At 50.5% G+C, this 17,015-nt stretch overlaps 2 protein-coding genes across 4 annotated transcripts in view; one reads left to right on the top strand and one right to left on the bottom strand.

The window, feature by feature from the left end:
• Positions 1-17,015, top strand: part of IL2RG (interleukin 2 receptor subunit gamma) — a 308,376-nt gene that overhangs the window by 131,749 nt on the left and 159,612 nt on the right. The gene's annotated exons all lie outside the window — the stretch shown is intronic.
• The window catches only part of LOC146829702 (uncharacterized), a 59,747-nt gene continuing 45,990 nt past the window's right edge, over positions 3,259-17,015 (bottom strand). Inside the window, exons 2-3 of one of the 3 annotated variants that reach the window (XM_085608414.1) lie at positions 13,173-13,252; positions 7,163-12,829 (exon numbers count right to left, since the gene is read on the bottom strand). In XM_085608414.1, the coding sequence (XP_085464540.1) occupies positions 9,371-11,122 (1,752 nt within the window). In that variant the 5' untranslated portion in view covers positions 11,123-12,829; positions 13,173-13,252 and the 3' untranslated portion in view covers positions 7,163-9,370. Of the gene's footprint in view, positions 3,951-7,162; positions 13,253-17,015 lie in introns of those variants that run through there. The other 2 variants (XR_014962285.1, XM_085608412.1) reach the window with 2 other exon arrangements.

Genomic DNA, 17,015 nt, shown 5'->3' with positions numbered 1-17,015 from the left:
AGCATAGAGTGATGTTGTGATGTAGTGAGATAGAGAGAGAGGTAGTGAAAGAGAGAATGAAAGTGAGTTAGTGAGATAGAAAGAGTGAGGTACTGAGATAGAGAGTGATTGAGGTAGTGAGTGAGAGAGAGTGAAGTTGTGAGGTTGTGAGCTAGAGAGTGAGGTAGTGATGTTTTGAGAGAGAGAAGTTGTGAGATAGTGAGGTAGTGAGATAGAGTGGAGTAGTGAGGTAGAGAGAGTTATGTAGTGAGAGAGAGTGGGGTAGTGAAACAGTGATGTAGTGAGGGAGAGGGATGTTGTGAGGTAGTGAGATGTAAGCAGAGTGGTGTTGTGATATAGAGAGATAGAGAGAGGTAGTGAAAGAGACAGTGAAAGTGAGTTAGTGAGATAGAAAGAGTGAGGTAGAGAGATAGAGAGTGAGTGATGTAGTGAGTTAGAGAGAGAGTGAAGTTGTGATATAGAGAGTGAGGTAGTGAGAGAGTGAGGTAGTGATCTTTTTAGAGAGAGAAGTAGTGAGATAGTGAGGTAGTGATATAGATAGAGGGGAGTAGTGATGTATAGAGAGTTATGTAGTGAGAGAGTGAGGTAGATAGAGAGTGAGGTAGTGAAAGAGTGAGTGAGAGGTATTTTCTGACGTAGTGAGAAAGAAACAGTGAGTGATGTTGTGAGGTAGTGAGATAGAGAAAGATTGAGGTAGTGAAAGAGAGAGTGAAGTAGTGAGGAATGTTGTGAGGTATTAAGATAGAAACAGAGAGTGATGTAGTGAAGTAGTGAGATAGAGTGAGGTAGTGAAAGAGTGAGTGTAAGTGACTTAGTGTATTTGAGAGAGAGAGTGAGGTAGTGAGATAGAGAGAGTGAATTAGTGAGTTAAAAAGAGAGAGCGAAGTTGTGAGGTAGTGAGAGAGTGATGTAGTGAAGTTTTGAGAGAGTGTGTTGTGATATAGTGAGGTAGTGAGAGTGAGATAGAAATAGATAGTGATGTAGTGATAGAGAGTGAGGTAGTGAGATGGAGAGAGAGTGAAGTTTTTAAGTAGTGTGTTAGAGTGAGAGATAGTTACTGTGGTAGTGATATTGTGTTGCTGACCACTTTACTTCGACCAGCCAGGTAGAAAATACAAATGAGCACCCGAAACCTTCTTATATATCCCAAAGCCCACAATATGGATATATTCACTGTATTGGACACAATAGGTCTGAAACAAGAAAAAGGTAAAGCGGTCTTATTGGTGAGATCCAAAGTACGAAACAAGTCATCATACAAAGCAGAATTTTCAATCTGTCTCAAACACAGAGGCTTCAAAAATGTTTTCAAGAGCAGGAAACACAAGAAAGGTAAACTGCAATGCAGTTGTGGAAAGAAGAGAACTATGGCAGGGGAAAATTGTGAGTCATCTTTAGTGGTAAAAATGTCAAGGGAGCACATTCATTGCTGAGATTTCGCTCTCTCACCATGGATATATATATATATGTGATGTTTTGGGAAAGCGCTGCAAATCTCGCCTTTCGGCCACTTCAGAGCGATGAGCAGTAGTACAAGGTAGGTTGGGAAGCCATGATGTAAAATGTGTTCACTGTTTTAAAGTTTGTCTAGAGTTAAGAATGGCAATACATTTTCAGCAGCAAGGACGTGCTTTTTAAAACCCGCTTCGGAAGAAAAAAAAACTGCCTTCGTGCACAAGTCTCCACAGCAATATTTAAATTAGGCACAATCATATAAACATGATAAATACTGGAACTTGTAAATTGGGTTACACGATCCCGAAAACTGTTAATTTCTTATAATGACAAATTATGAATTTACCCCCATTTGCCTAACAGAATGCTTGTTAGGTGATGTGCCCCAGCATCCATTCCTTAAATTGAAGGCTGACGCTGTCTCTCAATCCCATCACATCTCGTAACCCGATCAAAAAAAAAAATCCTAGAACCCTGTTCAAAACCTCAACAGATGGCATAATAGTATCGACAGCACGATACAACGTCCTCTCAAAAACCATCGATGCACCCAGACCTACTATGGGACCATTTTGAGATATTCGGCGTCCCCACTTACTTAAACATGTCTAGTTATTCGCCATGCGTCAAATACTGACAGTAGGTAATGGGAGAAGCGGTCAGTATAAATAAATGATATCGTAGGAGGCTGCAGTCTGCAATAAATATGATCCGTGGTATCGGGAGCTGCGAACAACTAACAACCTATCTGTGATCAGTGTCGCCTCCGATCTCTGACATTGGTAGCCTGCCAGTGTTCAGTGGATAGGTATCAATTTCTACAACCGCCGATAACACAGAGCAATATCCATGGCCGCGGAGGGCCTATGTGGGGTGGATTCTCACCCCCAGCTCGGAACGTGCGCCTCGTAATCCCAATAGTCGCGGCTCCTCAGGCTGTTCACCTCGGCGTAGACCCGGGCCCTGCTCCCGGCGGCGGGGCCGGGCATGGCGGGGGCTGCTCCCCGCGGTGGCAAGAGGCAGCAGGGGCAGGCGGCCCAGTAGCGGTGCGGGGAGCAGCAAGAGGCAGCCAAGGGCCAGGCCGGGCAGGGAGGGAGAGGGGCGCCGGGGGCTTCAGGCGGTGCTGCGGAGGGAGGGACCCGGAACACAGACTGCGAGTGGCCGGCGGCCAACGAGTCGGGAACGAGAGCGCGCCACCTGGCGGACGGGAGGAACGATTGACCAGTGAGACGGGTAAAAGAAGGAACGCCTTCCAGCCAGAAGATGTGGAAACAGCACTGTGACTGTGGCGTAGCGTAGTAAATGCCGAGGATACAGAAACTCGAAACACAGTCAGGAGAACGTCTTCAAAGCAGAGGGAGCGCGAAGGGATGGTGCTACACGAGAACGTGGTTAGAAGGCTTCTGTCCGGCCTTCAAAAAAGACAAGCATTGGCAAAGCCAGTGGTGCTGACTTGCAATTTCAGTCACACGACAATCGTTTAATAAACAAGCACACCACTGCCTTTCTCCGAGGCGAAAGGCAGCGGCGTTTTCGGATTCGGGGGTGTGTTTTTCTTTTCTCTCCTCTTGCCATTGGCTGGAGGAGATAATTAGAAAAGTAGCAAAAAACACGCCCCCGAATCCGAAAAGGACGGGACCTGTTCGGAGAGACAATCCTCTTCTCCAATGGCTGGCCAGCATTCAAGAGGCCAGCCAATGGAGAAGAGGAGAGAAGAGGGGCGGGTTCAAGCCCCTCTTCTCCAAAACATTAAATCTCGAACCGAGACTGCGCAAGCGCAGCCTTCGAGCCGAGACCTAAAAATAGTCTTCAAAGATTCCAAACTCTGACAACATCTGTGTTGCAGCAACTATGTGTCCCACCTGCCTACATGGACACTACAGACCAGGAAGAAGTTCGACCCTAAGAGTTCAAGATGGCCGCCACTCTTTGCAAGCCATGTGAGACTCCTGTGGCTCCGTGGCGCACACAGTTAGCATTGGCTTCATTCATGTGTCTCATAGCGTGCCCATCAGAGATGCACAGCCTCTTTCCAGGGGTGCCCACACTCCACGCATGCTGCCAGCCTCTTCTGCACCTGAAAGTGCAGCTCTAAGAGTTCAGGATGGCCGCCACTCTTTGCTAGCCATGTGAGACTCCTATGGCTCCGTGGCGCACACAGTCAGCATTGGCTTCATTCATGTGTCTCATAGCGTGCCCATCAGAGATGCACAGCCTCTTTCCAGGGGTGCCCACATTCCACGCATGCTGCCAGCCTCTACTGCATCTGAAAGTGCAGCTCTAAGATTTCAAGATGGCCGTCACTCTTTGCAAGCCATGTGAGACCCCTGTGGCTCCGTGGCTCACACAGTCAGCATTGGCTTAATTTGTGTGTCTCATAGAGAGTCCATCAGAGATGCACAGCCTCTTTCCAGCGGGTGCCCATACTCCAGGCATACTGCAGGCTCTACTGCTCAGAAGGTGTGTACATTCTGGCCATTCGGAGTATTGCATCTCTGCAAAAGATCAGGTCAAGCAGGTTAGTGCAGGGAGAAGATCATGACAGAATTTATACACATATTTGTACAATACAAGTCTTAAACAGACCATTAAATCCCAGTTGATGTGAAACGTATAATTACCATTCTTGAATTACGGATCGTACTACTGTCTTTGACATAGGTCATTCAGAGAATGATGTCACAAACTGTCTTAAAACATAAGAAAACGCCATTGATCAAAAGGGAATTATAGAATCCTTAATGTAGGTGATGTAGCACTGGGTAGAGAGAACTTTTTTTAACTTTTCGCTCACCTGCTCTTTCAAAGAGTTTGCGTTTTTTAATCAGGATAGCTAGGTTTGGAGTATAGCGCCTACCACGCCTACATCCAGTTGAAGCAATGGTGAAGACCAAGTTGGAAGCTGTTAATCAAAGGTCCCTTTAGAGCAGAGGTCTTCAAACGTTTTTGCTCTGAGCCCCCCCTAAGCAAAATGTTTTGAGGTCGGGCCCCCTCCAAAACTTTACAGCAAGGATTGGGAGAGCAGAACGGATATGGCTGCGTGCAGAAGGCGTGGCTTATGAGATGATTTCAGGAATACTTTTTCTATAGTTCATAAACCACACTAAATTTGAGACTTATAAAACAGCAAATGCATCAAACAAAAACATGCATTGTCCCAAAAACTGCTCCTCAAAATTGGGTTGGTTTGTGAGCCCCTCACACCCTTAGACCCTAATGCAACTTCACCTACTGTACTAATGATAACTGCAGTCCTGAGTAGCAGGCTATCTCCTCTGCATCTTTCACCTCGTCCCCAACATGCCTGACCATCACTCCAATCTTGAAACAGGCTCTCAGTCCTGTTCGAAAAAAAGAGCTCCCATGTTGTACCCCTTTCTTCTGCGAGGGTGCCCTTGGTCGTAATGCTAGAAAGGAAAATAATCTCCCATGCCCCTTTTTTAAAGGTAGACTGTCATAACGGTGATGCAGTGGGCTCCTCAAACCCCTGGGCCCCAGCCCTGCTGCATCTGCTTCATTAATGATAACCAACAGTGGCCACTTACACACCTGGCAGCAGTACCTGCTGCACTGATGAACGGCCCTTTAAAAAAAAATGAAAAAGGAAAAGGACACGTATATTGTCGCCTTCTTTGGGGGGTATCGCTCTGAAGAAGCTCTCTCTGGCCATTTGTAAATATAAACATTAGCCCCCATACAGTGCTCTCTATTCTGGGCCATCTATTTGACAACATCCATGAATCTCGCTCCATTCCTCTTACTCCTGGACCATTACTCTGAGGCCACAGGGTCGAGAGGATTAGTGCTCTGCATCTGAATGCAACCCAGCTGGCCTTCTACCTGCCTCCCAATGGACATAGCTATCACAATAAAAACTGTCCCTGAACAGTTAATGCTGACTTTGAGGTGCCTCTGCCTGAAAGTGAAGGGTGTGGGGTAGAGCAGAAAGTTAGAGAAGAAACCAGCCTTCTTACCAGCTTTAATTGATTGAGTCACTTAAAGCCATGGTCACCAGAATTATGAGTTTCTGCAGCAGCAGCGTATTTCACATAATTATGAGTTTACCGCACGTGGTCAGTGACTGGCTGCCGCCCCCCCTCCCTATGACCTCACCAACCCCCGGACACAGGAACATAAAACATGGTATCTTTGGAAGGCGGGAGGTCGCAAGACCCCCGGCCGTATTAATTAAGTTATAAAACAATAAAATTTTTGATTGCACGATAATCAGTTATACAACAATCAGCAGGACATTAGATACATTATTGTCAACAGGTGTGAGTGACTATCCTTAACAAAAACTCTAATACAGATTGTTTCCTAACCGAGTCTAACATCCTCCTCTGCATTTTTGTATACTAACATTTCAGGGCCATATGGCAAGGTCGCTAACCGGTGTCAGGTCCTACTAGCTGCGCCTCACTTAAAGATGTGCGCATGCGCAGCCGGGCCCGGTAATTACCCGGTCCACGCCGTGAACTTCATTTACCCACTTAAGGAGGGCCCTTACTCTGCGCCATCCGGTGACGTCATGAGTATGCACGCGCGGGGTGGCTACCAGCCTAAGGAAAGCGTGACTCCCCAACCCGCGCCCCTTTGAAGCACCAGTTACCTTGCCCCTGAAGTTCTAGGAGGGGCCAATGTCCCCTCCCCCTGGGTGGGAACCTCCATAGGATGATGCCCGCCCCCTCAGACCTTAAAATAGTTGCTCACCGGTCATGACCTTACCGCACGCCCCATTCCTCATAAATACGACGACCTATGGGAAAAAATTCTAAAAGACAACTACACTAACTAAATCATACATCATGTATAACGCCGTAGAGCTACAAAGGGAAAAAAAGGGGCCTAAACACAATTGCAGCAGCAACACATAATACAATACCATTACTACAATGGGAGAGAAAGGCCTACGAGAAATCAACATCAACATAACATTCCGGATACAGTATCGATCACTACAATGGGAGAGAAAGGCCTACGAGAAATCATCATCAACATAACATTCCGGATACAGTATCGATCACTACACTGGGAGAGAAAGGCCTACGAGAAATCAACATCATCAACATAACATTCCGGATACAGTATCGATCACTACAATGGGAGAGAAAGGCCTACGAGAAATCAACATCATCAACATAACATTCCGGATACAGTATCGATCACTACACTGGGAGAGAAAGGCCTACAGAAAACCTCATCAGAAAATAAACATTTCAATTATAGTTTACAATGCCTGCAAAATTAAGCTAACAACATCCTAGCAATTTACACAGTAACTCGGACTATTAACGCATCAACCGCGTTGCTCCAGGGAAGGTGGGTGGGAAAACAAGAAGCCCCGAGCGCAGGGCACGTCCGGTGTGGGGGAGCGTCCAGGCAACAAGGGGGTCACCTGGGCGCTCCCCGCTTCTTTATCATGGAAGGCCCGAGGGGGGGGTGGCTACGCCCCCCCACCCAGCCCCTCAGCAGCCCACCCCCTCCCCCCCGACCCGGATGTCGATTAGCGCCATCCGGGTCAGGGAGGGTGGCAACCAATCGGTGGCAGGGCGCGCCCCGGAGGACACGCCCCACCACCGAGAGGTCCAGGAGGTAAGGGCAGTCGCCGCACCGCCATGCGGGCGGGGGTCCAAGAGCCCTCCCTTTTCACATGGTCAGTGACTGGTTGCCGCCCCCCTCCCTATGACCTCACCAACCCCCGGACACAGGAACATAAAACATGGTATCTTTGGAAGGCGGGAGGTCGCAAGACCCCCCGGCCGTATTTATTAAGTTATAAAACAATAAAAGTTTTTGATTTCACGATAATCAATTATACAAAAATCAGCAGGACATTAGATACATTATTGTCAACAGGTGTGAGTGACTATCCTTAACAAAAACTCTAATACAGATTGTTTCCTAACCGAGTCTAACATCCTCCTCTGCATTTTTGTATACTAACATTTCTGGGCCATATGGCAAGGTCGCTAACCGGTGTCAGGTCCTACTAGCTGCGCCTCACCTAAAGATGTGCGCATGCGCAGCCGGGCCCGGTAATTAACCCGGTCCACGCCGTGAACTTCATTTACCCACTAAAGGAGGGCCCTTACTCTGCGCCATCCGGTGACGTCATGAGTATGCACGCGCGGGGTGGCTACCAGCCTAAGGAAAGCGTGACTCCCCAACCCGCGCCCCTTTGAAACACCAGTTACCTTGCCCCTGAAGTTCTAGGAGGGGCCAATGGCCCCTCCCCCTGGGCGGGAACCTCCATAGGATGATGCCCGCCCCCTCAGACCTTAAAATAGTTGCTCACCGGTCATGACCTTACCGCCACAGGCCAGCATTGTTAACCGACGATCTGGCCTCCCCCTTCCTAGACCTAAACCAGGAGCGCGCTTACTTTGCAAATCCCTCCAACCAGGCCCAGACATTATTAGCCCACAAGACGTTCGCTGCCTAAGTCAAGTGTACCCCTTCCCTCAGGTAGAACTGCTCGCCCCAGATACACCCATGTGGAATCGTCTGCAACCGGGGGGCTCGAAATAATTTGTCCAACTGTGTGTTGATCCTCCGTACCGAGTGATTCAATGCCCTGACCGAGTCCCCCCCTCGCCACTTCCACCGAGGGATAAGTTGCGACCAAACTACTGTGGAACCCGGGCAAGTCCTGGCCACCCACCCCGCAGTAGAGATGATCTCCTCAATAAGGATGCGCCTCCCAAGTTTGGCCAAATCATTCTCCCCCAGGTGAAGTATCACCACTGACGGGGGGCGGGCTGTTGAGCTAAGAGTCCCTGGAAAAAGTTCCTAAACTGGCTGAGGCATAGACCCCCCCCTCCCGAAGAATGAGATATCAAACCCCTTTTGCGTTGCCTTCGTCCTACGGTCTCCTGAAAGAAAAACATGTTCCGCACGCCTAACATAAGAGTGGCCCACAATCCAAGTCACCAATTTCCTGTGTCCTTCGTGCTGTGCTGGTGTCGATTGTTGACGCCCGGTGGCGAGTTCCTCCCCTGCGTCACAGGTTTGAGAAACTGCAAAAAAACAGAAACATACCAGGCGTGAGCACCGTCCTGTCACAACATGTCAATTCGTACATAACGTTTGTAACGTTCGGACGACCATCTCCCCAGTCTCTTCACATTCTCAACTGGGAGACCCCTCGCCACTGCCTCAGTTGCTGCCCCAATCCTAAAGGAGTGGGTGCCGAATTCTTTTGGATCAAAACCTGCCAGTCTGACAGTCAGCTCCAAGACTCGCCTAAACTGGTACCTGGTCAATGGTGTACCGTCGGCGTGACACAACAGTGCGCCCCCCGCCGTGCCCTCCCGCTGCTTGCAGAAAGCCTCCACGTGAGAAACCGGGCAGCAAGGGTTGGCCCGGGCCCGGTGGAGCACTATGGTGTGACCCCGAGAATCCTGGTCAGTTTTTGATCTCTGAATTGTTATCCACATAGTGTCCTCACTGATCTTCGCCCACTGTAGGCCGCCCAACTTATCAACTTTCGACCCAGCAACTAACTCCCCAATCCTCAGAGCCCCATAGAAGGCCAGGGAAAATGCAGCCTTGAACAGAAGTACCTCCCACTCGGAGCTACAGACACTGTGAAGCGCCCCCAATAAGGCTGTCAGCCGTGCCAGTCCAATGGGCCTTCTCTTATCACCCCGGTAACCCTGTAAACGGCGCCAACCCCTCAAGGCCTTGCGTACCATAAAGGTGTTAGTGGGATCTCGCATGCCCTTAGCCTGTGCGAAGAAGGAGACCACCGCCCTATGTCTGCTCGCAGCCGCCACTGAGCGCCCTTCCCTGTGCATCGATTCTAGGTAGGCTGCAAAGCTGTCCTCCAGGGCCCACCTAAACTCCCATTCCTGCCCCAAGAAAGCCCGGTAAGACAAAAACGCCCCTTCGTAAGCTGTCTTGGTCCTGGGGGCTAAGCTAGCAACCACGAGGTCCTGTAATCTGGGGCACCAATCCGCCAAAGTACTGCCGGGAAGTGCGCTGGCGAGGGGTCTGCTGAAGGAAGATGTTCCCTGAAAACCTGCATTTTAAAGCGAGAAAGGGAGTCAGCTGCATTGTTGAGGATGCCAGGGACATGCTTGGCTCTGAAAACCACATTCCATTTTAAGCACTGCAATACAATCTCCTTTATCAAGCGCAGTATGAATGGACAGCGTGCCCCCTGTTGGTTTATACATTCCACAACTGTCATGTTATCATACCAGAACACCACAGATTGATTGCATAAGTGTTCCGGCCAGACCATCAATGCTACCCATATTGAGAAGAGTTCCAGGAAGCCAATATTGGCGGTCAGACCCCATGCTCTCCATTCTGCCGGCCACCGCTGGGCGACCCACTTGGTCCCCAGGATGACACCAAAGCCCGCACTCCCCGCAGCGTCTGTCCATAAACCCAATTCTGCTGATGTGGCGGGAGGACCTGACCACACTACTCTGCCATTAAAATCTTCCAGGAATGCCATCCATATATGCATATCCTGGCGAACCTCAGATGACCACCTCGTGCAGTGATGTTTCTCCCGTAGCCCTTTCATAGCTTGGGCAATGGAGCGTGAGAAAGGGCGTGCCATTGGGATGACCCGCAGTGCAAAGTTCAGTTGCCCCACCACTTCCTGTAGCTGTTGCAAGGTAACCTTTTCTTTGCGTAGGCATTGACGTAGGGCTGCTCTAAACCTAGACACTTTGTCCCAAGGCAACCTGAAGCATCCTTCCACTGAGTCAATTTCGATACCAAGGAATTCCAAACAGGTGGACGGGCCAACCGTCTTCCCTGGTGCTAGCGGGACCCCAAAAGCCCGCATGAGCACGCAAAATTCCTGCAATGCCCAAGCACACTCCTGAGATCCCGCCGCACCTAAGAAAAGGAAATCGTCCAGATAATGCATGACCCGCTGGTGGCCCGTCGCCTCTCTCATGACCCATTCCAAAAATGAGCTAAACGTCTCAAAGTAGGCACATGATATGGAACAGCCCATGGGCATGCATTTATCCATGTAAAACTTGCCCTCAAAAGCGAAACCTAAGAGGTGGTGGTCTAAAGGATGGACTGGGAGGAGACGGAAAGCAGATTCTATGTCTGATTTTGCCATCATTGCCCCTGGCCCCAGCGCCCGCAAGAAGTCAACTGCCTGGTCAAATGAGGCACACTTTACACTACAAATCCCCTCATCAATAGCATCATTCAATGACGCTCCTCTAGGCGCCGACAGGTTGTGGATCAGTCTGAACTCCCCTTTCTCTTTTTTGGGTACTACCCCTAGCGGTGAACACACAAAATTCGGTACAGGCACCTTCTGGAAAGGGCCAGCTATCCTGCCCAGAGACAGTTCCTTGCTAATCTTAGCAGCCACCACTGCGGGGTTATGTTTTACTGACAGTTGATTCCTGCAATGTGTGCTACCTGTGTACCCCCCTGCCGGGATCCTAAAACCTTGGGAGAAACCCTCCTGAAGCAGAGTGGCCGCTGTGTGGTTCGGGTACCTGTTCAACCAAGGGATCATAGCTAAAACATCTATAGGGGAGGGGATATCCAAATTATCTGCACTACTCTGGCTTCCCCCTCCCCCTCTGACTGAGGTTGCCCTGCTTGGACCTGCAAGATGACTCGGGGTGGGAGGGGTGACCGCAGACTGAACATGCGTGTCTAAATCTACAGGTGCCATGGGCCCTTGTGCAGGAGCGCTTATTGAAATCCCAGCACACCCCTTTTCTCTCAGACCCCCCCCCTACTCCTACCCGGGACCTCACTCCCAAGGGCCGACCGAAAGCGGTGTTGGGGTCTGGCGGAGTACACCCTGACCGCACTGGTGGACTGGGGTGGGGCTGTGCTCCCTGAGAACTGCTTATGCCAAGACACAGAGTCAACCCTGTCCCATGTCAGTGATGTGTCAAATTCTTTAGCTTTCCTGAAATTGACATCATACTCCTTCCAGGCATCCCCCGGGTACTGTTCGCTCCACCCCACAATCCTACTCTGGTAGCAAGCCAATGGCGCCTGCACATTAGGAGGCCGTTCGGCCATGATGGTCGTGAATACTGCGAAAGCCCTAACCCAGTTGAGCAAAGTTTCCTCCACCCTAAATCTAGAACACTGTGCCCTCCATTCACTCGGATGCATCCACTCCTTTAGTGTCTTTGCATGTTCCATTTCCCTGTTATCAAGTAGCAATGAAAAAATGTAAATATATTTTCCCGCCCAAATCATTTCTTTCGTTGCCTGGGACACATGTTGTGCCAAATTCTCACTCCTGGAGGGCATTGACCCATCCCCCAAGAGCGGCAGCGCCACCTCCTTACCATTTCCGGGCACCCGGGCCGGTTGACCACCATCTGCGTTCGGTTGGGGGGGCTGGAACCTGTAAGTGAAGAAGATGAGGGAACCGCAGCACTGTCAGCCGCCGCTGCCGATTTAATCCTTTCTACCAACTGTGCCGCTTCTGCAGCATGATCTGATGAAGCAGGTAACACGCCCCCCTTTTGCAGCCAAGGCAGTAAGGCCGCTATTTGAGATACCAATTCGGCAGGGACCGAGTCCGGGTTACCAGCTGGGACTACGGGCGCCCCAGGGGGCATGGCCGGTGGCACTGGTGTGGCAGGCAACGGAGTGACCGGCGGCGGCAGACCCGGCACTGGCATCGGTACTACGGGCGGGGAAGCAGGCCCCGCAGGAGGGAGCGCCGGCGGCATGGCAGGAGCCGGTGCAGCGGGCGCCGGAACTACCGGCACAGGTATAAGAGGTACCGGAACCGCGGGTGCGGGTGGAATCAGAACCGGAACTACCGGGGCTGGGGCACTGTACCTGGGCTTCTTGGCCTTAGACTTCTTTGGTGGGCTAGCGAAATCCCCCCTTGGCAAGGGTGCCTTTCGCTGCCGCGTGGGCCTGCCTGATGGGCCTGGGGGATCAGCAAACCTTTCATTCATGAGGGCCTCTAATTCATCCACTTTTCCCAACCTCTTATTAATGTTGCTCATCTCGCGCATCATGGCCTGCATCATAACCTCCATCCTGGACCCTCCTTTACCACCCTTCGGCCCCGGCATGTCTGAGGAGCACTTGCCCTACACTCCTAGTATTACAACACAGGTGTAAGTGCGCTTTTTACCTTCACCAGATGGAGGATGTACAGGGGGCTGTAAGCACCATGCAACCGTAACCGCAACACCCCGGCTTATCCGGTTTGTCAGGGGTGAGTAAACTCTAACGTAGACCCACCCGGCGGCTACCAGAAGCAATGCAATGCGAGCCCCCCGCTCTCCTCTTACCGTTCAAATCCTGCGCACTCCCAGCCGGAATTTGACCTGCGACCACAACTGATGTCCACCACTCAGAGCTTACTACGTGAAATTGCAGGAATGCAGTATTAACATGCCTAAAATAGAAAATGCATTAATACCTGGGAGTGTTAAATCAAGCAGTTGGTGAAAGCAGACTGTATAAGGTTAAACAACGTAAGTACAAGCTTGAACCTTCTTTTAACCACCCCCTCCACTGCCCTTGGCTGTTTCCCCTACCTTAGCAATCACAGAACTTATAATAGCGATCAGTACCAGGCCCGCGCTTTTTCTCTTATTTTAAAACCCCCACCGGATCGTCCCCGGCACAAGAGGAGAATGTGCGGGAAATCCGCTCTGCCGGCGCTGGCCGCCGCCCCAACCCGCTGCCTCGATAATACCTCTGTCCCGTCTTCTGAGCACCGCAGCGACCCAGCCTACCTCGAGACGCTCGATGTACCCGCGACGCACCGGACCTCGCCCGCACAGCAACTCCGCTCCGTCCGCGCTCGAAACCGCACCTGCAAGGGGGAAGAAAAAAGGAAAATTACAAAAACAAGAAGCCCCGAGCGCAGGGCACGTCCGGTGTGGGGGAGCGTCCAGGCAACAAGGGGGTCACCTGGGCGCTCCCCGCTTCTTTATCATGGAAGGCCCGAGGAGGGGGGTGGCTACGCCCCCCCACCCAGCCCCTCAGCAGCCCGCCCCCTCCTCCCCGACCCGGATGTCAATTAGCGCCATCCGGGTCAGGGAGGGTGGCAACCAATCGGTGGCAGGGCGCGCCCCGGAGGACACGCCCCACCACCGAGAGGTCCAGGAGGTAAGGGCGGTCGCCGCACCGCCATGCAGGCGGGGGGGCCAAGAGCCCCCCCTTTTCATTTGCTACATAATCCATCATCTGCTGCGAAATCTGCAAAATTTAGCCCAAAAAAATTGATTCCAGCTCAAATAGAACAAAAGTTACTTAAAACGTGACAGTGTTCAGGAACAATGGAAGGCCTTCTGCAAAGATTGACTGGTAATCTTGTAGCTCCTTATTGCTGTATTTGGGTGTTAAACTGGTACTAATGAGGTGAAATATTGCTCCTAACAGCATAACCATGAGTTAAAATGTCAAAATAATGAAGTAATGCTAACCACGAAATGTGCTGCATTGTGCCGCATAATTTATCTTTTCTTGCTGCATAATTTATTCAACCATGCCACATAATGTGGTCCTCTCCTGCTGAATAATTCCAGTAGCTCTGCTTAAAACTTCATGGTGGCAAATATATATTCTGTTTGAGATGTAATGTTGGGGTGTTATCAGCTGAGTTCTGGAATAACGGAGACACATAAAAATGTCTGCATTAGATATAGTCTGATTACTCATTACTAAAAACTATATTTTGTAAAAATTTGTTTTATCTCAAACACTGCATCAATTTGCAGCACCCTAGCTTAGACTATGTGAAATACTGTTTTAAAATACTGACTTTCATACTTACAGTGCTTTCTGCCACAGACTGTGGCCTCATAGCACTATAAACAGGGGCACTGGAATTATGTGGCAGGAGACGGCTAAATTATGCAGCAGGGTTAACAACATTTTGCAGGAAGCAAAGACAAATATGCTTTAGAGGAAGTAGCTACTTGAATGGGGCAAGAGGGAAAAGTGAAAGATGGAATGTAATATTTAAATAAGGATTTGCAAAGCAATAGGTCTCGCATTTGAGAAAGCTTAAGCTCTTGGCATTGTAAATAAAAATTCCTGTTATTTATCTGTTTCGATAATTAACACATAAATAAAAGGCATTGTCATATACAATGCTAATAGCTCAAACCCTTGTAAATGCAAGACCTATTTCATTTCAAAGAAGCGACCGCCATTGTCCCAGGCTGCTTGGAAAGTGAAAGCACGCGTGGCACGCTCCATGTTGCAGGAAAGCATATCATGCCTGCAGTTGGAGAAACTCATAGAAAAAATAGTGCTTACAGACTTAATAAGACGTACTGTGTAACAACAGAAGTAAAAGGGCCAGTCCTCATGGGAGGTGACAAATGAAGGCAAGGCGGTACTAAGGGAGGCCTAACAAGCCTATTAACGAATCAGAAGTCAGCATTTACAAAGGCCAATGACACAAGCCAATTAAAAATATGGGCGGAGAGTGAGCGGTGCTTCAAATCCATACCTGAATCCAGCATGCCTTGCAGAGTAGCGCATGCGCTGCCCAGGCCCGACCTAAAAAAGTCTAATAGACCAAGTGGAATTTTTTTAACTGCTCTTTACAAACATGGCTTTTAGCCAATTTGTAGTGAACCTTTGCGGTTTTGTCAGTGTTTCAAAGTGTGTTTGGGGAACATGAATCACAAAACTCCTGGTGAGCGTGAGCCCTGCTGTGCACAGCCGGGTCAGCACAAGGCATGGGCAGCGTGGGCAGCTGTGCAGGGCCTCGCACTTTGCCTACCACAAGTGCAACACACCACCATCCTCATATACCCCTGCCGATCCAATTGAAAGAAAGGTGTCTTGTAACAATTTGGCCCATGGGAGGCCCCTCCCCCCCCCCCTTGGTCCTCTCAGGGATGGTGTGGGAAGGCCTAGGGCAGGGGGACACTTCCTCTTGTCCCATTTGCAAGGAAACACATTTTGCAGGTTTGCCCTGTAATTAGGCCTCCTGCCCGGCTGCCCACTCAAAGGCACTGCGGGACCCCCATTGTCAGCAGTTTAGCCTCCCACAGTTTTGACTCTCAGCCCACAAGCAATTCTCACACCTTCAGCCCGAAATGAGCTGTAAAACAGATGCTTTGAGGAGGCTGAGAGGAGGAGCTGCGCCCAGGAGGAGTCCGAGCAAAGCAGCTTCTGGACTCCTGAAGGCGTCACAAATGTAAATTAGAGGGGCCTCGCACATTCCCCTTTGCCCTGGTCCCCAAAAGCCTAGACCCTGCCCTGGTGCACAGGGTTAAAGCATGGTCAGAATCCAGGGCTTTTAGGCACTTCAGGTATTCATTATGCTCTAAAAATCCCTATGCCGCCTGGTTCTTCCGGAACCCGCCTTGTGTGTCCACTTCCTTCCTGTTATTTAGACCCCACCACGGTTCGGCTTCACCAGGCGCGCTGCGCAGGGGCCTTTTATGTCACTCCTCTTTTTGGAAGTTCTGCCGCCATGAGTGGCCCTGGGGCCCTGCAGGGGCATGTCCACTAGGCCCGGAGGGGCCCTATCGGGCGTCGCGCGTTTCCTCTGTAGACTGAGAAGGTGGGGGCTGTTTTCCTGCTGGGGGCCTTTCCGCCCGCAGCGCTTCCGTGCTCTGAAAACAAATAATGCAAAACAAAGGGTTTGAGGCTGTGTCCAGTGAGGGCCCGCGCGGCTGGGTTACCACGAGCAGCCCTGACCCCTGCCTGACCTGACCCCTCGGGGTGAAGTGGGGTGTTGGTAGGTGAGGGGCCCTCAGACCCTGAGCACCAGCTGAGCCATCGAGACATTTGGAATTTAAATTCAGAGACAGAGCCCGGCCATTGATGAGAGACCACGACTCTAGTCTTCAGGATTCTAAACCATGTATTTCTTTATAGCGCGACCTTTGTAAAAGCCGCGATTCAAGGCGCGTGAAATGAGATGCGTGCGCGGCCAGGCTTCACGCGAGACCATGTTACTGACACTGCCGTGGGCGCAGACATGCGTGTCCTACAGCTGTAACATTTACATGTGACCTTTCTAAAGGTCGTGGCGAGGCCCACGCAGACGTCTGTGACGCACCACTGAATATTTCTGAGTCATTCGTCCTCAGCTGAGGCGGTAACAGAGCGAACTATGCAGGAATCTGAGCAAATGTCAACCCCATTCCTAGGTGCCATGACAAGGCGCTGCATGTGGGCACCTGTGTGTGTGTCACATGCAACTACAAGGACCACAATGCAACGGGAGGCTGGAAAAAGAGGGCGGTCTCTTAACGGTGATGTACACACCAGAGAGTCATCGGCTGGAGTGCGGGAACAACACACGTTTCAGAGGCCAGTTTGCGTCCAGGTTCAGGTAGGCCAGGAACTGGACCTGCTTCTAGGCACACGTGTCTCCTCATTGTTTGACAACTGGAATAAGTAACATGGTGTGTACTTTCATCTGACGGTGGGGTAGCGCTGTACATAGCGCAGTGGAGGGTAGAAGCTCAGATTGGTGCTTCTGGGCGCAGCTGCGCTCATTCGGCCGTTCCAATCGTGGACAAGCTTGAGGGGCCCTCAGAGGAGGGGCCTGGAGAGCCTGTAGTGTCAGGTCTTGGTGCGTTTCTTGCTTCTTATGTTTGCTCGAA

This window comes from Triturus cristatus, chromosome 5_2, assembly GCF_964204655.1.
Source record: "Triturus cristatus chromosome 5_2, aTriCri1.1, whole genome shotgun sequence".
NCBI lineage: Eukaryota > Metazoa > Chordata > Amphibia > Caudata > Salamandridae > Triturus > Triturus cristatus.
Note: the sequence above shows the minus strand (reverse complement) of the source record. Positions and strands in the feature narration are given on the sequence as shown.